Here is a 20448-nt window from a genome sequence, read left to right as displayed (position 1 = left end):
TAATTTATTGCCAGCCTTTTCTTTTTTAACAAATTATCCTGTCCCCTTGGCACCCACCAGAATGTTCTCTCCTTTACTTTGATTATTCAAACAAAACTGAGCCATTTTATTCTTCCACAGCACAGATTTTTCCAGCCCAAGAACCATCTTTGCTGCTTTAATCAGGAGCCCTTCTATTTGTCACTCTGCTCTCTGCCTAAGTACAGTGTTTCCACTAGAGCTCTAATCAAGAAGAAAATGCCTTCTACTCTTGATTTTCTCATCTGGGCTTAAATTCTCTGGGCCATTTGAACAGCACACTTCACTGAAAATGCTTGATTTTCTGCCCACTCAAGGTGAAAAAAAAATGTTCCTTCATGACCAAAGGCTGGACTGTCTTTCTGGTAATGTCTCAAAATCCCACATCTCCAACTATGTAATATTTACCATGGGCCCATTACTGCTCTGCAAGATTTATAGTCACAACATAATTTCTGTGGGATTTTTTTTTTTTTTTAATTAGATGACAAATTAAAGTATTTTTAAATGTTCATTCCCTCATCACTAGAAGATCTCATAGATGATGCAACATATTATAACCTTTTCCAAATCTGCTAGACTCATTAGAACAACTATTACACTTTCCCATGGTTAGGTTCATGAAAATATTTTGTACTCTTGAGATGAACAGAAAGTCCCAATTTTTGTACAGGAAAACATCACTAGCCAGATTATGAAATATTACTGTTCTGAATACTGATTCCTAGTGCTGTAAGACTCAAACTGCATATTCTGCATCAGTTGCTGTAAATTCCTTAATCTTACCTACTATAGTCAATGCAAAAATATTGCAGGCTGCAGCAACTCAGTTAAATCTGTCATTTCCAGGTTTCCCTACCAGCTAAGATGTCCATTATTTCCAACTCCTCATTCTGTTGTCAACAAAGATAAAATAGTACAAACTGTTAATGAGCAATTCCACTGTTTATAAAGTAAGGCACTGAAAATTATCTTAAGTGACAAAAGTGTCACACAATGCAGCCACTGGTTGGTTTTTATAGTTAATGAAAGAAAAAGCCAAACTTGCATCTCAAGATATTTTAGTTTACTTTTTCCTATTGAGGTAAAGAAAATAAAGGGAGCCTAACACACATTACACTAACAGAATGTCATTTCTGACAACATCTGAGCTGCCAATAAAAAACAGCATGGAATGAAAGAATCTTTGAAACTGAACCCATGTTATCAATAAACTCTTCAGGAGAAGAGTTCATTTTTTAGTTATTCTGAATTTTCTAAGGCATTTGTATGCCTCTAAGCAAGATGTGTGATTCTGAAGCAAGAAAATATGAATCATTATGCCTGGAGACATTACAAGGGGATACTTCATATACAACATATTGGGCTATCATGTTGTTTGAATTTTCACCTTTGAGAATCATGCACTTTCTATAGAAACTGAAACTTAAAAACCTCTCCAGCCACTTCTCCTCTGTGCTCGTCCTACAGCTGAGATCCTGAGCAAAGTGGTCAGCACAATTAAAGAGTGGCAAGTGTGCAAGTTGGGCACGCCTGGAGAGAAAGAGGGAGAGGCAGTGCACACCTTTCAGCCACAGCTTGAAGCTAAACCAGATTAAGTACTGTCCTGGTTTGAGCCAGGATAAAGCCAATTTTTCTTTTTACTGATTTCCTTTTCCTTCAGTAAGCTCTCTTGTAACTAGCAACAGTGTGTTCTGCTAGGCTGATAAGACAGTGGAATGTTTTTCTAACTACTGAGGCTTCAAGGCTGCACCTGCACTCTGCCAGCTCAGACACTATGGGGAGATCTGTGACCCCCCCCGTAGGAGGCTGAGTTAGATGAACAGCAAAATTGGCCAAAGATATTCCATTCCATATATCTACGTAAGCTGAAAGGAAGGTCAGAGATCACAGAAGACAACTTCCTTCCTTCTTCTTTTTCTCCCTTCTCTTCCGTCCATGGCCGGCGTCCAGGGAGGACTCTGTTCATCCATCACCGTCGATCCTCAGGCTTGATCTCTTGTGACCCCCATAACTCTCTGCTTTCTCCAGCAGCAGCTCCGGGATTCCTTGGGACTCTTCCCAGTTCAGGGAAGTGCTGTGGGAGTTGCTGGGGTGGGGGGAGGCGAGAGGCTTTTGCCCATACCTGAATCTATCTGTATATAATTGTATATATTTTCTTGTATCATTCATTAGTGTTTAATTAAAGCTGTGCAGTTTAGTTTTCGATCCAGCCAAGTCTCTCTCTTTTTCTCTCTCTCCTTCCCTACCTGGGTGGGAGGGGGGATCGAGAGCGTTGTTGTCGGACCTGAGTCAAACTGTGACAAGTACAACATCAAACCTTCAGTCTTAACATCAAACCTTAGATCTTCAGCCCCACACAGAGACAAAATCCAAGGGAAACATGGGAGAAGAAAGGATTGACGCAAGTGCCTGAATATTTAATTAGAGATACACCAATACTGAACTAGAGTCAAATCAGTGAAGGGTAAGAAGATTTTGCACACATCAACAATTGCTTTGATTTTTGGCTCCAAGATCCTTTCAGGTCCATCAGAAGATCCAGAGTCTCGTCCAATTCTACCACTAACTTCATGTTACAGGAAGACTGGAGATCCCATTTGAACCAACATCCCAAGTAATTGGTGTTAAACAGTCTCTGATGATTCTATTTTTTATTTTATGCAACAGAAACTTATGCTTATACTTATGACAACCAAGTGCTGTGCCATTTCTCTGAGCAGATCAATTAGAAAACCTAGTCTCCATAGCTCTACCTAAGTAACTTGGCTTAACATCTTCACAGATGCTGTAAGGAAAGAGTATATATGGCTTTTGCTGCCCTCTTCTGTAGGGAGAAATGTATATCAGATTGGCTAAGAAGTTGTTGCCCACCACAGATAAATACAGACCCTTGGTCATCTTTCTGGCAGTGTTAGCAAAAACCTGTAAGGAAATTAATCACTGAAATCAGCATGGATGTAAGGAATAACAATTGATAATGCTTTCTCTACTCCTTTCCTATTTTAAGTTGAATTAACCAATATTATTAAGACATTTATTTTCTCCCTCACACACATGCACACGCACACACACTCAGCTTCCACTGGCTTCATGACAGCCCCACCAAATCTAAATAAAGATTCCCAGGGTATCAGAAAGCTGGGTGGTACCTCCAATGCAAATGCCCCCCAGAGAAAGAAGGATTTTGTGCACTGTGCTCAGCAAACCAAGAAAGTTACTTTATCTGTTATTATGGGAGACCAAGCTTCAGAAACATGCATTTTATCTACCCACTGGCTTTGGGAGGAAGGTCCAGAATGCTGCCATGGAAATCCAATTGCTTCGAGATACTCAAGTCTCAATAGCCATGGGAAACATATTATACCAATAATACTTGGTACAGATGGATACGAGGAAAATAGAAAATACTTCTGTCAGCATCACTTTTTCACTTTTTTTGTTTGTTGTTTTTTTAAACCACATTTTATGCCATGCTCTGCAGGGAAACACATGGAATGGTGCAGCAGATAACCATTTTGCCACTTCCAGGGTACCTCCACATATTCCTTCTCTGGTCATGCTTTCAGACACACTGTACTTTTATCCTAAGAAATCACCTCTAGAACTTTTTTCCCAACAAGTTATTACATTAGTGAAGACCTGAAAATACAGTACTTGTTATTAACTCCTAAAAAATGTGCATGAATGTGTTCTTCCAAAATAAAGCAAGGAATATATCTTAGCAATATTCTAACCCTTTAAATAAAAGGAATGTTATAAAACTAAACCAACCACCTTGTATTTTAATATTATACGTAAAATTATAATCACATATAGTTTTTTCTGTGCTTAATATATGCATATTTGGTTAATTGATTTTTATACTGTCTCAAAAGCCAAATAACTAACAGCCTATGTTCCTGAGGATTTTCATCTTTGTACTGTGGATTAGAGAACAACAGACTTTTATGGTATTACTGAAGTTAGTGAATGGTATTTTTCTCTCCAGTAAACAGGCACCACAACTAATAAATTAGACTGGTAGCATAAATTAGACTGGTGTCCATTCCCTAGGTGAGGACAACCTTTGGAACATGGGCTTTAAAAATTCTTACTTAGAAACAGTCCATAAAACTAGAAGTCATTTAAAATCTACTGGATTCTGTAACATGGAACGTACCAGTAAATCTCAAGGATGTTGTGTCAAAGGGGAAGCCATTAAAGGTGAGAAAAATGACCAGGATACATGACAGTTTTAATGAACAAAGTGTCTGACAGGTTTGGAATTTGGTAGGCAGATGTGCAAGTGCTTTATTTGCTTATAATGCATCTAACTGGGAGCTGAATTACAAAAAAATATCTCTATGAGTGAAGTAAGTCCTACACTGTTCCAAGTGTTTGCTGCACAGCTGCACAGCTCACATTCAGCTCTGGAACTGGAGCAACATGTAATACTATACCTCAAATTTGGGATTTGGAAACCCAGTGGTGTGCCAATCTTTAGAGCAAAGACTCCTGGTGAGGCTGTGGTGCAAGCCCCCCAGAAGTCCACAGCCCTTGCCGACTGGCAGCCTCACTGCTGGGAGGAGCAGAGGCAGCTGCTGAACAGAACTGTATTCCAACATCTCTTCCCCTTCCCAGAGGAGAACTGTCTTTTGTTTTGGTGGGGTTTTTTTTTGCTTTTTTTGCACAACTAAGTGCTCTCAAATACAAGACTTACTGCCAAAAAAGGGTAGTGTAACAGACATAAAACAACTTAGATGCAAACAAGCTCTCTCTTTCGACATACATTCATGCATAGCAATAGTTGTAATAATTTCATAATTGAACGATTCCCCTAGTGCCTACAGGGGTGAGAACAGGACCTGTTCTCTTTTGCACACAATAGCAAAGGTGGTTCCAAAATCTCAGAGATTTGAGCAGATCATCTCCCTAGGAGCTATAACATGGAAAAGCTGCTTTAAATTTAGTTGGCAACGTTCAGCACGTTAGTCAAGGATGCCCAAGAGAGGAACTGAATCCAGCCCCACCATCATTTGTGGGCTCCACTCCCCCACCTCAGTCCCTGGTGGGAAGTGGCTAGCTTATGCTGCTAGTCACCTCTCCACTAATGGATCCTTGGGCAACCACAAGTCAGCAGTCCTGGGCACTGATTCATTTGGATGGGAGTCATTAGAGAAAACGAGGGGAGTACTTTTCCCATGAAGATACTGCCATTTGGCAGGGATGGAAACAGCAGGCATGTGCAAGCCCTCCTTACGTAAGACCCAAAATCTGCAGCTAGTTACTGGTAAATATTTTTGCTTGTGAATTTATGACTCTGGACAAGGATGATCATCCTGGTGAGTAAACAAAGCATGAACAAATAACAGCTTTCAGAGTAAGAACATTTTCTTGACTGTTCTACAATAAGGTCTGTTGGGACAAAAATTCAGGATGTGTTGAAAACCTTTCAGACTCAGAGACCCAGGATATCCACACCGCAAGCTTCACTTGCTTAAGGAAGAAAGGCTGCTACACTCATTCTAGTTTGCTACTGCATCAACACAAATTAGTCTGCAGTTCTATCAGTGATTGCTTTCAGACAGCTCTTGGATCCAACTCCCACATACTGGCAGACTGCCAGTTTCTTCTAAAAATCCTTTTGTTTTTTCTTTCAGTTGTGAAGTAGGAAGAAAACCAGAACAAACCAAAATGAACAAGTAGTCCCTAAATTCATTATTTTCTATCTTTGGTCCTATGTGTGTCTCTTAAGAGGATCATTCTTACCACAGTAGTTTTTATAACTTTATTTCCTGTAACATCTACTTTCTAAAGAAAACAGCAACAAATCTGATGAGCATTAGATGTTCAGTAACTTCATTTTAAGCTTCTGTAGTCTGAGTTTTCTCTGGTCACATTAATTCCTTGCCACATTCCACTGTCCAGCAGGTAATTCAAAAGAAACTCACACTGTTTAGTTACAGATAGAAACTTATGGACTTGTTTTTTAGAAAAGATATCTTATTAAGTAGATCTGTCTATATTATCATAACATTTAGACTATATTATCATAATATTAATTAATCGCATGCATTAGATCAGGACAGATTCTTTACTGAAGATTTAAGAGCAACCAAAACGAATCTTAAAGACATTTAATAAAGCCATGATAATGGCTGTTCCTTCTAAATGCAGTTCAAATTCTGTCCATTCAACCGAAATCACTTAAGACAAAAATTCTGCTTCCCTTCATGTTATTTTGTATCTTCAGCAATTTCATTCAAGCTCATTAGAATGCCTAATTTGATGGGAAAGTGTGGGAAACGGTTTTTCTTCTTCCCCACATAAGTCTAGCAAAGCAAAACAAACCACGATGAATGTCTACAATGTCTGCGTTTATATCATATAATCACTGCAAGTGAATCAGAGCTTCTGCAGAAAGGATCCGCTATTCAGAATAAAGCCGGAGCAGATTTACACACCCATTTTGGTCATGCACTGCCATCTGCTGGGCAGCTGGGAACTGAAGCACAAAAAAAAAATAACAAGAAGCACTTCAGAGGAAAAAAAATATATTAATTTGCAGTACTTACAATTTTTTCCATTCTAAAGTATTAATGAAAAAGTAATGGTGGTTTGATTTTAAACTGAAACATTAATAACCATAAATACAGTTCGAGCATCTGTCATTTGAACAGTAAATTCTATGTATTTACTATTGCTACCTCCTGTGCATTGTAACTCTGCTTCTACAAAATTTTTGAGGGAAAAGAAACAGCTGAAGCACTTTACAGATGTATCTTCAATTAAAATAAAACAAATTAACTTACCACAACCTGAGCTATAGTGCAGCTTTTCACAAATCAAACACATACATGGGTACAGTGCTAGCAACAGTCACAAGCCCCCACTGACTTTAGCTTTTACATTTTATCTCAGACTGAAAAAAATACAAATAATTAAAACATAAAATTAAGGCAAAATTATTAACTGAAAAGAGTAACAGCTAGATTAGATTCCCTAAATTTTTATTTCTCCCAGCACAGAAAATCTCACACAAAGTTGTGTCACATGTGTAAGAACGGAAGATGGTGGGTTATAATGACAGCTGAGGCTTGTGGGCCCCATCATGGGATGGAACACCCTTGTGCCTCTTCTGGTACACAGCCTGTGATCCAACTGACCACAGGCAGGGTTAGAGGGAAGTGAAGCTGCAACTCAGAAATGAATACGAGACAGGTCTAGATGTCAAAATTTGTGAGACAAAGAAAACTGGGACACATGGTCACTTTTAGTCCAGTTTGTCATTAGGTACCTACACAAACAAGAAATAAGCAAAACTACCTGGTTTTCATAACTTGTAAGAGAGACATCTTCTCATCCCTCTCTTACTAACTTCCCCTCAGACTATCACTTCATCCTCAGCATACTCTCCTTGCAGGACAGTGCATCTAAAAAGCAAATGAGAACACCATACTTTCAATGTACGTGCTCAGAAAGGCACAAGTTGAGGGGACCAGCTCTTTCCAACACAGTGTTATTCCCTTGGTGGGAAGCCAAAAGAAAACAGATCATCATGATCGTGCATGGAAACATGCATGATTCCCTGTTAGAAAAATACCTTGAAAACACTTCCACAGTCTTGCAGCAAATTCTGTTGTACTTTGCACTTTGTTCCTGAGGAAGCAACTACTTGGTAGGACTTAATATCACCCTTTCTCTCAAAGATGTTCCACGTCTTGACTAACACTTGCCAGGTGCTCCAGCACATCCAGAAGTAGAGAGCCTACTGCTACAGAAGTAATACCTCAGGCTGGGCCTCAGCGTGCTCAGCCCCAAACACATTTCACATGCCTCCTCAAAACAAATTCTGTTTATTGAAACACAAGCCAAAGAGCTGCTATTTCAATAATCAAAGTAGGTAAAAGAACAGAAATACTGAATAGCAGAGCCTTGGTATGCATCCACTCCACAGAATCTTAACATTTTGAAAGAAGATTAATTACTGTCTCATTCTCAGCGGCACAAAGAAGCAACAGAAACACCACCCTGGATAACACAGCAAGACTGAGACACCCACCTCCTGACCTCTGCATCTTCACTTTCAAATTGGAAAGGAGAGACAAGCCCTGAGAGCTTCACAGCAAGCAAAGGGAATGATTGATGACGGAAGAATGGAAGCAGCATATACATGTTTCTATGCTTCTGCTTATTTAAAACACAGTCTTCAAAGGTAGTGGCCAAGTCTCAAAACACTTCAGTATTTCGACACTTGCGCAAATCATATTTTGAGCATCATTTCGGGATCTGACAGCTTGAAGAAAGTAGTTCTTTAAAGAGCCTAAATCAAACCCACGATATTATGATACTTAGATTAATTCTCAGTTCTACCATGAGACAATATCAAATCCATCACTTGATTTAGATTTTACTGTGTCTCGTTTTAGTACTACCCCCCTCCCATAGAAAGGTATTACAACTTTTTGTCTCATCTCTGGCTTCACACTTTATTACTCCTTTTCCCTTCTCCCACCCACATATATTTAAGACTTGAGAGCTTGAACACTGCTCAATCACAATGTTTATACAAAGTTTACATTTTATTATCACACATCTTTTTTCCTTTTCTGTAGGCAGGCTATAGTTCTCAATTTTCTGTAAGAGGATGTCAAAATTTTTATCCTATTTGCCTTGGAGGGAGTAGTCCTGGCAACCAAGTTTAAGTGGACTCCACAGACTAGTGGTTTCTTGAGGTAGAATTTCTCACTCAAATCCCACAATATGCTCCTTTCTGAGTATAGGCAGAAAACCCATTACCCTGAACAGATGGGAGGTAGTCAGTGGGAAGACAAAATCTGTTAGAGCAAAAACTTAGAAGAAAAAAAAAATATATATAAAAAATTGAGTCACAGGCTAGATATAATCACAAGACTGGCTTAGGAAATCCTTTAATTTTAGAAGAAATATATTTTATGGAAATAATACATATTAATTATATTAATATACATTATATTAACAATATTTGTTGTATGCTTTTGATTCCCTTCAAGGGAAGTATAAGCTTATTGATTTGAAAGAAGAGTTGAGATTCTTCCTTGATTCCAAAAGCTGTAACCTTCATTAAAAAATGATGCTCACAAGAAAATTCTGAGTGCTCACCAGACAATTCTATGTGTTCACAATATCAGGACAGTTACCAAAGTGTGTGGGTTTCTCTGAGGGTGTGCAAATGCAATTGTCAGACAAACTTGGCTGTGACTGGAACAGCTGCTATGTCATGGCTGATACTCAGCTCTAATTAAATCTCAGTGCAATCTCATTTGAAGACTAAGGCCAAAGAACATATTGTTAAATTCATGAATTGTTCTGTTGCCTCTGTGATATGGGTATGTTTTTTTAATCTTCAAACTTTCTGAAACATGTAGTTTTGTCTGGAAATAACTTACCTGATTAATTTGAAATTGTCACAGCTTGAAAAAGAAGAAAAATACTTAAAATTCACAAAACCAGCAGAAAAAGATAAAAAAATTGTAATTATTTTTCTTTAACTGATATCTCCTTTTTCCCAGGGCTGTGCTGTAGGATCTTCCAAAAATGATTTGCTGACACTGGAACAAGAGAGTTGAGTGTCCTAATGGCAAAATCAGCTACTTTATGCAGAAGTTGTACCCTCATTCCAATACTTCCAACCCCAGCTTGTTAGCAAAGCATTTTTTATTGAGATACAGCCAGACTGTATCCAGTGTTTCCTATATGCTTTCTGCTGTCTTCCTAGTCACTTAAATAATGCTCCCCCCTTCCCCACCTCACACTTTCTACCAATATATCAGAATAGTCACTACCAGCTACTTTTCCAGTTTTCTTTCCCCTCTCAGGTTCTATGTCCTTTCTGCTGCTTTATATTTTTTTTCCCCAAGGTGTTTCGGGGGTTTGTTGCCCCCATCCCCTTTGTATGGCCTAAGTACTTTATATCAAATTAAAAAGCAGTATTAATCATTTTGTAAGTTTTATGCAGTTTCAACTTTACTTGCAGTATTTCTGTTCCATGTTAAATAAGCTATTTTGACAGCAGATGTCTGAGCTAAAATTCAAATGGTGGGTGTATGTCTGTATATGCCTAAATATTACATACATACATAGAATCATGGGATGGTTTGGGTTGGATCATCTAGTCCAAATCCCCCTGGCATGGGCAGGGACACCTCCCACCAGCTCAGGTTGCTCCAAGCCCCATCCAACCTGCCCTTGAACACTTCCAGGGATGGGGAAGCCATAGTTTCCCTGGGCAACCTGGGCCAGTGTCTCACCACCTTCAACATACATGTTTAGAGGTCTGCAAAAAGACAGCATGTCACGTTCCCTTTACTGACTCTATATAATGCTGGCTTTCTCTTCAGTAGTGCAAGTATTGTACTAGCATCAAGACTCATTAATTATGTGGTATTTTGACAGAAGATGAATTAACACAGTGAAACCATTAACAACCATTCAATCATCTGTTGCTTAACCTCCCGATAAAGGCATAGTAAAAATATGTTCAATAAATGGGCTTTTTGTTTTCAACCCGCTATGCCAACAATTTCTAGTTCTCTGCACAAAGCTTATCTGTAATTTTCCTGGGCTTCACATTTATAATGAAATTCAACCCAGAAGACACAGGCATGTGCTACCATGCAGACAGTGAAATCTGTTGCACTGACCACTCAAATATGCCATGGAAGCCCAGGACATCCAGGGACAGGCACAAAGACTAGGATGCAGGAGAAGGTAAACTGAGGAAGAAGGATTTGGGAAGGAAAGTACCAGAATAGCAAGAGGGGCTGCTCCTCCTGTTGATGACTTTATGTCAACCCTTCCTCAAAGAAAGGGGATGATGAAGGGAGGCAGTGCTGGGAAAGTAGAAGGGGAGCAAGAAGCTGCAGAGGACCAGCTCAGAGAGACAGAACAGCCCCACCACCACTTGGAGATGACCTGAACCCAACACTGTCCCAGTCAGTGACACTGTTTCACCCTCCCAGTGGCCACAGCAGCACTCTGCCACCCCAGCCCAGCACTCTCACAGCTCCATGGTAAGTCCAACCAAAGGAGTGCCTGGGCTGAAGGCTAAGTCATCTTTCTGGCTGTGCCAAGAACACTCCTACTGTAACGGAAAGAGCAGAAAGGCAGGGAAAAGTCAGAACAGCCTCAACTTTAAATTGCAGCAAGGCTGAGGGACCTTACAGAGGCACAGAAATGAATCCACAAAATCCAAATTTGTGCAACCTGCAATTCTTCACAAAAAAACCACCGTTCTCTAGGGCTCTCTACACCTTGTTAGAAATTATTTTTACATTTTTATAGATCTGCATGCATTAAAAAAAATTATATAACTTTATATATGCGTTTATAGAGTAATCTGTATTTTATATAGACTGTATACTAAATTTCCTTTTAAACATAAACATTTTACTGCAATAAATTATTTTATTTTTAAATATATAGCATACATCATGAAAGTTTTAATTTTTTGAAAAAAAGAAACCCAAGAAAAATTATTTCATTAGCTTGCAGTATAGAAGATCACGATGGCAAATGGGTGTAATGGCTTTTAGCATGTGCCTTCTTTTAATAAGAATTTAATTCTGTTAAAATTCAGAAAAACTTTTTTTTGAAATTAATTTATGCTAAGCCAGTAGAGTCCAATTCTCCCTGTGGAGTCTGACTCACTGACTTGCTTCAGATTGTTATCATCTGAATTAATACGTGTTCTCAAGGTCTAGTCAGATATTCCAATGTCATTATTTGAGACTAAAATGAAACTATGGAAACAAAAAACTTAACAGATGTCATGGGAAGAAGGGCAGAATAACAGCACTGATTTCTAAAAATGTTTATGCCATAAGGTAAGAAGGCTAAAGAGTAATTCTGTATTATCACCATCTAAAGTTTGACATTTCGTAATCCCAAATACGACTATTTCAAATCTATTTTTAAAGGTCTTTAAATCTCAGTTATCAGAGGAATGCACTGAGGTTGGGGTTTATGCTCTTCATTTGCAGTGAGGTTAAAATCTGTAAGAACAGGTGATAACATTTTCTAGTAAGCTAAAAAAAAACAAAAATGGAGGAGAAAGTGCTGAAACAAGGTCATGGAAGCAACTAAGCTTCCTCTCTCCATGAAATTTCCAAGCAAGTAAATCCTTAAGACAGATAAAAGAACATGATTACATAATCTATCTTACCATGATAAACATGTGCCTTAGTCTAAAAAGTATCAGACTACAAAATAAATATGGTAATGTTTTCTTAATTTTCAGCATTTTAACGTATTATAAATTCTTCTGTTAAAACTATAAGAAGCAGAAGAATCATTGCAAAAACACAGGCAAGATGATGTCTGTAAGAAAATGGAAAGAGTAACTCCCTTACATATAGTCTAGGTAAAGCTATTTATTTCCCTCTACATAAATTTCTCTCATTAGAAAAGAATGGCATTACTTCAAAAAGGATTTCTCAGATTTAAAGAAAAAGCAATCAATGCAAGGTTTTGATTATGTAAAATAGTGAAGCAGAACTATTCTATTCTCGTTTCAAGCCATGACTCACTGCCAGAGTTGGTACCATGTGCCTCAGTCACTTGCTCACTACACGTGCCTGAAAGAAGGATGCACAGCTCCATTATAACTGACTCATAACATAGTAATAGTAGATCATTATATTACCCTGTTCCAACAAGCATTTAAGTCTATACATATGGAATAATTTATGGCAGCTTATGAATATGTCTTTTCTGATAAATGCTTGTGTCCCATTAATTTGAATGGAACACATTTATGTACCATCCTAACTAATGAGAGAGACAGACAGACAGCTCCCATTACACCAAGAGAGTTCACATCACACAACCTTTTTAGAGGGAAGGCAATTTGTCTTCTGGACCAATTAGTTTCAATACGGGTGACTTTGATTAGAGGAAGATTTTGGTTTTCAGCTGAAGGCAAAAAGCTCTCAGGGTGAGAGATGGGAACATCTGCATCTATAAGACAAACGTGAGCACCCTAAGAATTACCATTTTTGCCCCGTGTACCTTTTATCTGTGATATTTGCTCAGCTGGTTTGCTAAGAGAAATGTATGAACACCTGCACATCACAGGCCAAATCCTGCCTGGCAGGTTTCACACACAACAGATCTTCAACAACTGAATAAAAACAACTGTGCAGCAAAAAGACTGTTCTTTACCTCAAAACATATTCTAGGAAACTTCCATATCACTGGAAAATCATTAACACAACTGACATGTATTCCATAAAAAAAGATATACCTCATTGCTTAAGATGATTTGGGAAGAATGATAAATGAAAATCTGGTACCAAACTGGATACAGATAGTTCATTTATCAACACATTAATGCTTTTAACAGAATTCCAAGTTACTGACATGGGCTTTGAAAATATTCAATCTCAAAAGCATACATCTTACTAACAGCATAATTAGATAAGGATCTAATTTTCAGTAGATGAGGATGAGAAAAAGTATTATATTTGATAACATTCGGGAAGAAATTTATTTTTCAAATAGAAATAAGAAAATGAAAATGTATTTGGCTTCAAGTGCCTTCATTCTCATAATTCACATATTTTAAAGCATCCTATGTTGTAATAAAGTAATTGATTTTGAGGAACTTCATTACTTCTGAATGCTTCAGATTGGCAATACTGCTGGTTTGCCAGCATTCTGGTGTGCATAAACTGCTCTAGACAAAAACAAATACCTACATTTTTCATTACTTTCAATACTCCTAGGAGACTGTTCTTATCTTCACCAGAATAGAGAAGGAATTAGCACAGCAAATAGGCCATTTCTCACAACACGTTTTCCCCATCAAAATTTATATTATGGCTTCAAAGACAGACTTGGTGTTAGAGCTTCCACAGCTGAAGGCAAATCAGCGTCTGTCCCTGCCCCCTCCCCAGTTACTATAAATGTGTTGACTTCCTTATCAGCCTACATATGGCTTCCAGCCTTCTCCAGTGACAAGGAAAACCCTGTCCCAAAGAGCACACATCTGTTTGTACACCATGCTAACCTAACAGAGTAGCAGAGAGGGAGCTACTCATCCCTCCTCCATCCCTTATAACTACAGATGCTATTCTTAACTGTGACTCTGATTTTATATTGTTCACGTTGTGTGCAACAAGGCCGGTTCTTTACTTCAAGACATTCTCACTCCAAAACCAAATGCAATCATAATTTATTCCTTGCAAATTTGCAAGCACACTGCAGATACCAACTGGCTTCAAACCTAGAATATTAGATGATACTTAAGTACTCATTTATTTTTCTTTTGCAGTGCCAGCAGCTGTACATCATCATCTCAATTTCATCATCCTTTGCCTTAATTTTAAATCTAAATATATTATTATTTTGTCCTCTTTCACAAATACAAAAGTGTCTTTAGTGTGCTTGAAAGTATGAAGAAATGCCTCGTATAAGCTTGAAATGAGAATTACCAGTAAAAATTTCCTCTGGTCTATAAAATGTAGATAAGAAGATAATTCTAACAATGTTCAAAATCTACTCAATTATGAGCGTCTCCTTGTTTTTAGAGAAGTCCTTTTGCATGTGATTTAATGCTTACAGCCATAGTTAAATCTGATAGTTTTAACTAGAAACAAGCCAGTACCAGGTCTACAGAGAAAAAAGCTCAAAGAAATTAAAAATACAGAGAAAAACGGGGGTTGCATGACAAAGTGCATTGTACTGAGAGAGGAGTTAAAAGGGAGGGTAATGAAAGGAGTTCGAGACAGCGCCGACTCATTTGGAATATAAACATAAAAGAGTGCCAGTGGTTCTGGAAAAGATGATGACTCACCTTTCATCTCCCTCTTCTAGCCACTGTGATGCTTCACAAACCTCATTCCCTTTTGTTCTGTTCTCTACCTTTTACATGCCTTTTCACTCGTGTAATGAATATGGTACAAGTTGATTAAAGAACCTGATAAAAGATACATGCTGAAAGGTCGGCTGCAATGAAACAAACCAGATACTTTAATAATCTGTTCACAACTGCATTAAAAACTACAAGGACCTTTTCACAGTACCTTGATGCTGTATTTGCAGTTATTAATTATATTCCATCTTACTGTTTTTCTTCCCTCTGTGAACATAAATGGATCCAAGTACATGTTACACCAATTTCCTTCCTTTCACAGCCACACAATCTTCATAAAGCTGAAATTTCACATACGGAATAACAAGAAAAAACCCTGCCCTTTAGAAAGCTGTATTTATGCCAAATAATCTTGAAACCAACTTAAACTGTTCTTTCCAGCAGAAGAATGAATTTTCTAAGCTGAAGGACTATTTCACAAATCACAAAAAACATTTTCAATGGCTGCAAGACTAATATCTAGAAAAAGTTTGCTAAACAATGGCCTTCCCAGTTTCCAAACAGGATCTGTTTGTCTTTTCTAACAGCTGGCCCTTTTTTTAAAAAAAATTTATTCATTAGCAAAATGATAGATCTGTCAAATAGAAGGGCTGATGTGCAAGTAACATGTCTGAAAACACATTACCTGGCACAGAACATATGGTCATATATTGTAAGCTAATGATATTGCAGATCTCTGTGGATGCTCTGTGGTATTTTACAAGTGGTACTTACAAGGCAGAGTACTCAGAATTTATCAGAAAAGGTGGTTTGAAGGTCATATCCCAAGACACTTGAAATTATTAATCAACCAAAATTCTGACTGTACACATACAGTTCTTGAAACTTATTAATATACTTTATCCTTTCTCTCCAAGTCTTTTTACCCACCAGTGTCTACAATGGCAGGTAGCAAAAGGTTCCATATTAGAAATGAGAGAAGAATTAAACTGCTAAGAACTGATGGAATTAACATCTGCTGGTCCATGAGCTTGCAATATACCTGAAATAAATGGTGATAAGAAATAAGGAATTATTCCATATTGTTACATAGCTGAATTACAAATGGGAATTCTGTGCCTGTATGCTGCATCCTTCAACTTCCCTTCCTCTCAGTGCAGTACTCCATGTTCTATTGAGAATTTTGAAAGGAAGAGATAACACTTAATTTCCAATGGCAAGATTTGTAATACCACCAAGTCATTATTCGTATCAGGTGGTAAACTTTGTGAATTTGTAATTATATAGTAATGCTTACAAATATTGCAAGTGGAGATAACATTGCAGTTTAGAAATTTCCCATTTAAAGAAAATGGTGCAATTTCATCAAAAGCATAAAGAAAAAAGGTAAGAAAAAAATCTGCTGTGTACTGCTGGAAAGAAAAAGCCATGCTCTTTTGATGTTCCCAGACCTAGCACTTTCCAACATGTGCTCATTTAAAAAAAAACATCTGCAGTCCTTATTTTATATACATACACAGCCTGCTTATACACACACCCTCTTATAGGGAGATACAAAGGTGCAAAGCAGTTTATTCCACTTAAGTCTTCTCCAGTTCCTACATGGTAAAGGCAAGGAGATCTAATCTAAGTCAGCTGAGTACAGATTGACTCATGAGTAACTGGGAAATTAAATCTTCCCTGAAGGAATAATCACAGCTGGGTATTATTACATTAGAAAGAAGGACTACACGTAAAAAATAAGAGCAATGCATTCGGCCACAGATCATTAATTTATATTCAAAATAGTTCCCTATAATTGGCATAAGACTCTGAGGTGTACTATTCAATATCTAATGTCTGTTGACTTTACGACCTTTTTCACTCAGACTTGATTTCTAACAGATGGCAAAGTAACTAACTTAGGCCACGAGATCTCCCTCTGGTAGCATCTTACAGAAGAACAGACTTCCCTGGTGTCCAGCTGACTCAAGGGGCTGCCACCTGATTAAAAGTCATTTTGCCCAAATGCCATACAGAAAACAAAGATGCTATAATACTTTTTCTGCAAGCAATTTACATTTGAAACATACAACAGGAAGAATCTATCACTACATTCAGATGTACTTCTGGAAATTAAATCGAGGCAGCAGCATTTCTGTACTTCCCACAATCAGAGCAGTTTAACTACACAAAAATGTGGATGCCAAGGCCTGTGGCCATTCATCCGAGCAGAGCAAGTCACTAGGCCCACACTGACTGCAGGCACAGTGAGCAGAACAGTAACAGAAAAGAGCAAATAACAATCGCATACACTCTCCTTCCTGACAGTGCTACAGCAGGAGCAGAACTGCTGAGAAGAATGCAAATATGCAAATGTCTCCTGTGCTGCAGAGGGATGCTGTGGCATGGGGCATCACTGCCCACAGGTAGATCATGTCACTGCCAGGCTCTGGTGCCACCAGGTGTACCTGAACCAGTGCTTACGGAAGCATCGCTCCACAGGTACAGACACCGAACCTGGCTGGTACAAACAAGTGAAGCAGCACAGGCTGCTGAGAGACTGGAGTCGCCAGAGGCATGTGCCCAGCACCCTGCAGTGTTTAAACCTCAGCTAGGAGAGAGAGAGAGACAGACACCATGACCTGCACAATTCTGCTTTGATCATGAACAAAGAGGACACGTGGCCAGTGGCATAAACAGATCTAGTCGATTCAATGACCAGGTACATTGAATATTAATGCAAATACTGAGTACTATATTAAAAACAGCAGAAGCTATCAATCACTGAAAGCTTATGATGTGCACCACATATTTAGTAAAGAGCTGCAGTGTTTCTGCTGTCTCCCCTGAAGCTGTGCTTCAGTCCTGCAGCACGACTTCCACCGTCATCGTGCCTAAATTTCCACGACTCAGGCACTTATGCATAAAAGTGCCTAAAAATAAAGCAAGTACTTCCATTAGTGGCAGCACTTCTCAGCTGAGAAAAAATAAGGCTTCACATTTAAACTATGGCTAGTAGGGTAGGATCAAATCTTTCTACCTACAGAGTACCAACTTTATTTACCTTACTTCCACCTTGCTCATATCAGTGTGATCTGGGCACAAATATGTACTGGCAAATCTAATTATTGCAAAACAAGAAATATTGTAAAATCATAAATGGGTGATAAAAACAAACCCAAGCCAATACAACAAATGAGTAAAGAAAAGTAATTAAATCTTATCTGCAGGAACTAATCACAATTCCACTCGGGAGAAGACAAGCCTGTAGATTATGACTGGTAGAAATCTGTTCCTGCATTTCTGCTGGAAAATGTGCAGCCACTCTCTTGGTCAGAATTCCCAGAATTTATCTTAATGCTTTTGGACATGTTGCATTGTGCTTCACACAACAGACTTCCACATCAAAAGTCAGCCTCACCTGATGGACTCTGCTGAGAGCAACTGCTTGGCACTGTGCTGCCTGCTCTTCCCAGCACCTGCTGACAGAACACGGTTTGCCTCTTAGCAGCTACCAGAAGCAAATGGAAGGAAAGCTACCAAGAGACCCGTGAGCAGCACTGCTGAATGACACACATCAGAAATTACTGAAAGCACCTTATGCATATGCTCACACTGACCAAAGCACAAAGACATAATGGAGATTAATTTTCATAAAGTAAGGCTGAAGCCTTACTCGACATAGTCCATCTGGTTCATAGAATTAAAAAACCTTGCATCACAAAATATGAAGCAGATAACAGATGATACACTTTATATCATGACCTACAGCTGGATATTCTGACTAATACAAATGCCAGTTTTTAAGGTGATAATTTTCCAGTATCATTAATTGCACCTGGCAGCTAAGGTATGATAACAGCTACATTGTACGTGAGACCCTGACAAACACCCTACCCATCCCCCCTCCAAAAAAAAAATATTACTAGTCATATGCTTTCCTCACTGATATTAAAAAAATAATCATATGGTACAGAATGTGCATTTAATCTGATTAATCTCATGCACATGCATACACAGTTTTTACTGAAAAAGTTAATTTTCCCATCAAAGTAAGGCTGGTGCAGTCATCCTGCACCCTTTAGAATTTTTAATCTTCTGGGCCATTCCGATCAAATTTGAGAGAGAAACAAAATCTTACAATCCATTTAGCCCTGGGAAAATAAATTTTAAAAGCAGTAGAAAAATACTTAAACCAGAATCTCTTCAAAGAGGAATAGCTAGACACACTGATAATTTCATTCAAACACATTAAGCACTTTCTGTATGACTTTGGATACTCCTTTAAATCCTTCATTTCTTCAATGTTTGTCAGGCTAGGGAAATTCCCAACTGTCTCCTTCTTGTTGAGCAATGATCAACAGTATCAGAAAGGGAAAGTCAAACAAATAGATATTTGGTGTGGTGTGAATTCACTCTAATTCCTTGCAAGCATCTCTGTATGCATATGGCACATCCCAAAATCCTGCTGCCAGCGCCATGCTGAGCCGTTCCCATCTCCCATCCAAGTGCTCAGCTGAGTGCACCTGCTGCCCTGCACTCCTGCTGCTCTTGGCACCATTAGATACCACTAGATCACATCCTATGCTGTTCAGTGGAAGAAGGAAACACTTCCCAGTTTCCCAACTGGTTCAGGCAGAATAGCCAGAGAAACAGGCACCGATGGCTGGAGCGAGGAATGGCTGTAAGCAGCACACCCCTCTGCAGGGCAATCCTCTGACTCCTCAGAATTATTTCTGAATTCACCAACTATTTAGAAATTTCACACATCTGGACAGTGACACAACCTACACCAATTTCAGCTTTTTAGTCACCCTCCACGGAGTCCCTTAAATAACCCATGGGCTTAGAAGCCAGAGACACCGCCTCTTGAAGTGTTTCTCTGCTATAAACCTTTAAACTTTCTCTTTCTTCTTTGCAACATTCAAATTACTTTGTTCTCAGGCCACATTTCAGCTGATACGTCACATAATCTGCTTCCGAGGACCTGGCTAAAATATGCATTTCTGGCAATGAAGCCACCAAATTATTCCCTTCTCAGCTATTTTGACTGACAGGACTCCTTGGTCTGCCTCACCTATCTACCCTCATACAGAAAAAATTAAAACTACCAAAGTCCTTGCAGAAATTTTAGTGCCATCTGCCTCTTCCCAAAAGCCTTCTTCCCTACAGAGGGTCATGCCTCAGCTCTCCCATCATGACAAATTCCCTAGTCTTTTTCAATTGGCTGATAAATTCCAACTGCTTATTCCTTGGACTCTGAAGAGCAGACTGTGCACTGCACCAATTATCATCTCTCAATGACCCTGATGTGTCCCTTCCAACTCAAGATAGTCTGTGATTCTCTTTCTGTCAACTTCAGACTGCTAAAATGAAATCACAGCCAGAAAAGTCAGAAAACCCTGTATTACCCTAAGCATCACACACGAACACCCGTACTTTATGAACAGAATACAGTCCAGAAATTCAGAGCAGCAGTGTCAGAGTAGAAAGCCAAGATTGGTCACATGTGCAAACAGTAAATGAATCCCAGAATATTAAGTACCCTAAGTCAGTATCAGTAGGAATGTTTAATATAGAATTAATATAGACTATTCTAAGCAATCATTTTTTCT

At 38.6% G+C, this 20448-nt stretch overlaps 1 protein-coding gene across 1 annotated transcript in view; it reads right to left on the bottom strand.

The window, feature by feature from the left end:
• The window catches only part of SYN2 (synapsin II), a 140022-nt gene extending 122300 nt beyond the window's left edge, over positions 1 to 17722 (bottom strand). Inside the window, exons 1-2 of the mRNA XM_010008855.1 lie at positions 17717 to 17722; positions 17302 to 17444 (exon numbers count right to left, since the gene is read on the bottom strand). Of these exons, the coding sequence (XP_010007157.1) occupies positions 17302 to 17444; positions 17717 to 17722 (149 nt within the window). The remainder of the gene's footprint in view (positions 1 to 17301; positions 17445 to 17716) is intronic.
• Between the last annotated feature and the right edge of the window lie 2726 nt (positions 17723 to 20448).

This window comes from Chaetura pelagica, unplaced genomic scaffold (assembly GCF_000747805.2).
Source record: "Chaetura pelagica isolate M959 unplaced genomic scaffold, ChaPel_1.0 scaffold52, whole genome shotgun sequence".
NCBI classification, from domain to species: domain Eukaryota; kingdom Metazoa; phylum Chordata; class Aves; order Apodiformes; family Apodidae; genus Chaetura; species Chaetura pelagica.
Note: the sequence above shows the minus strand (reverse complement) of the source record. Positions and strands in the feature narration are given on the sequence as shown.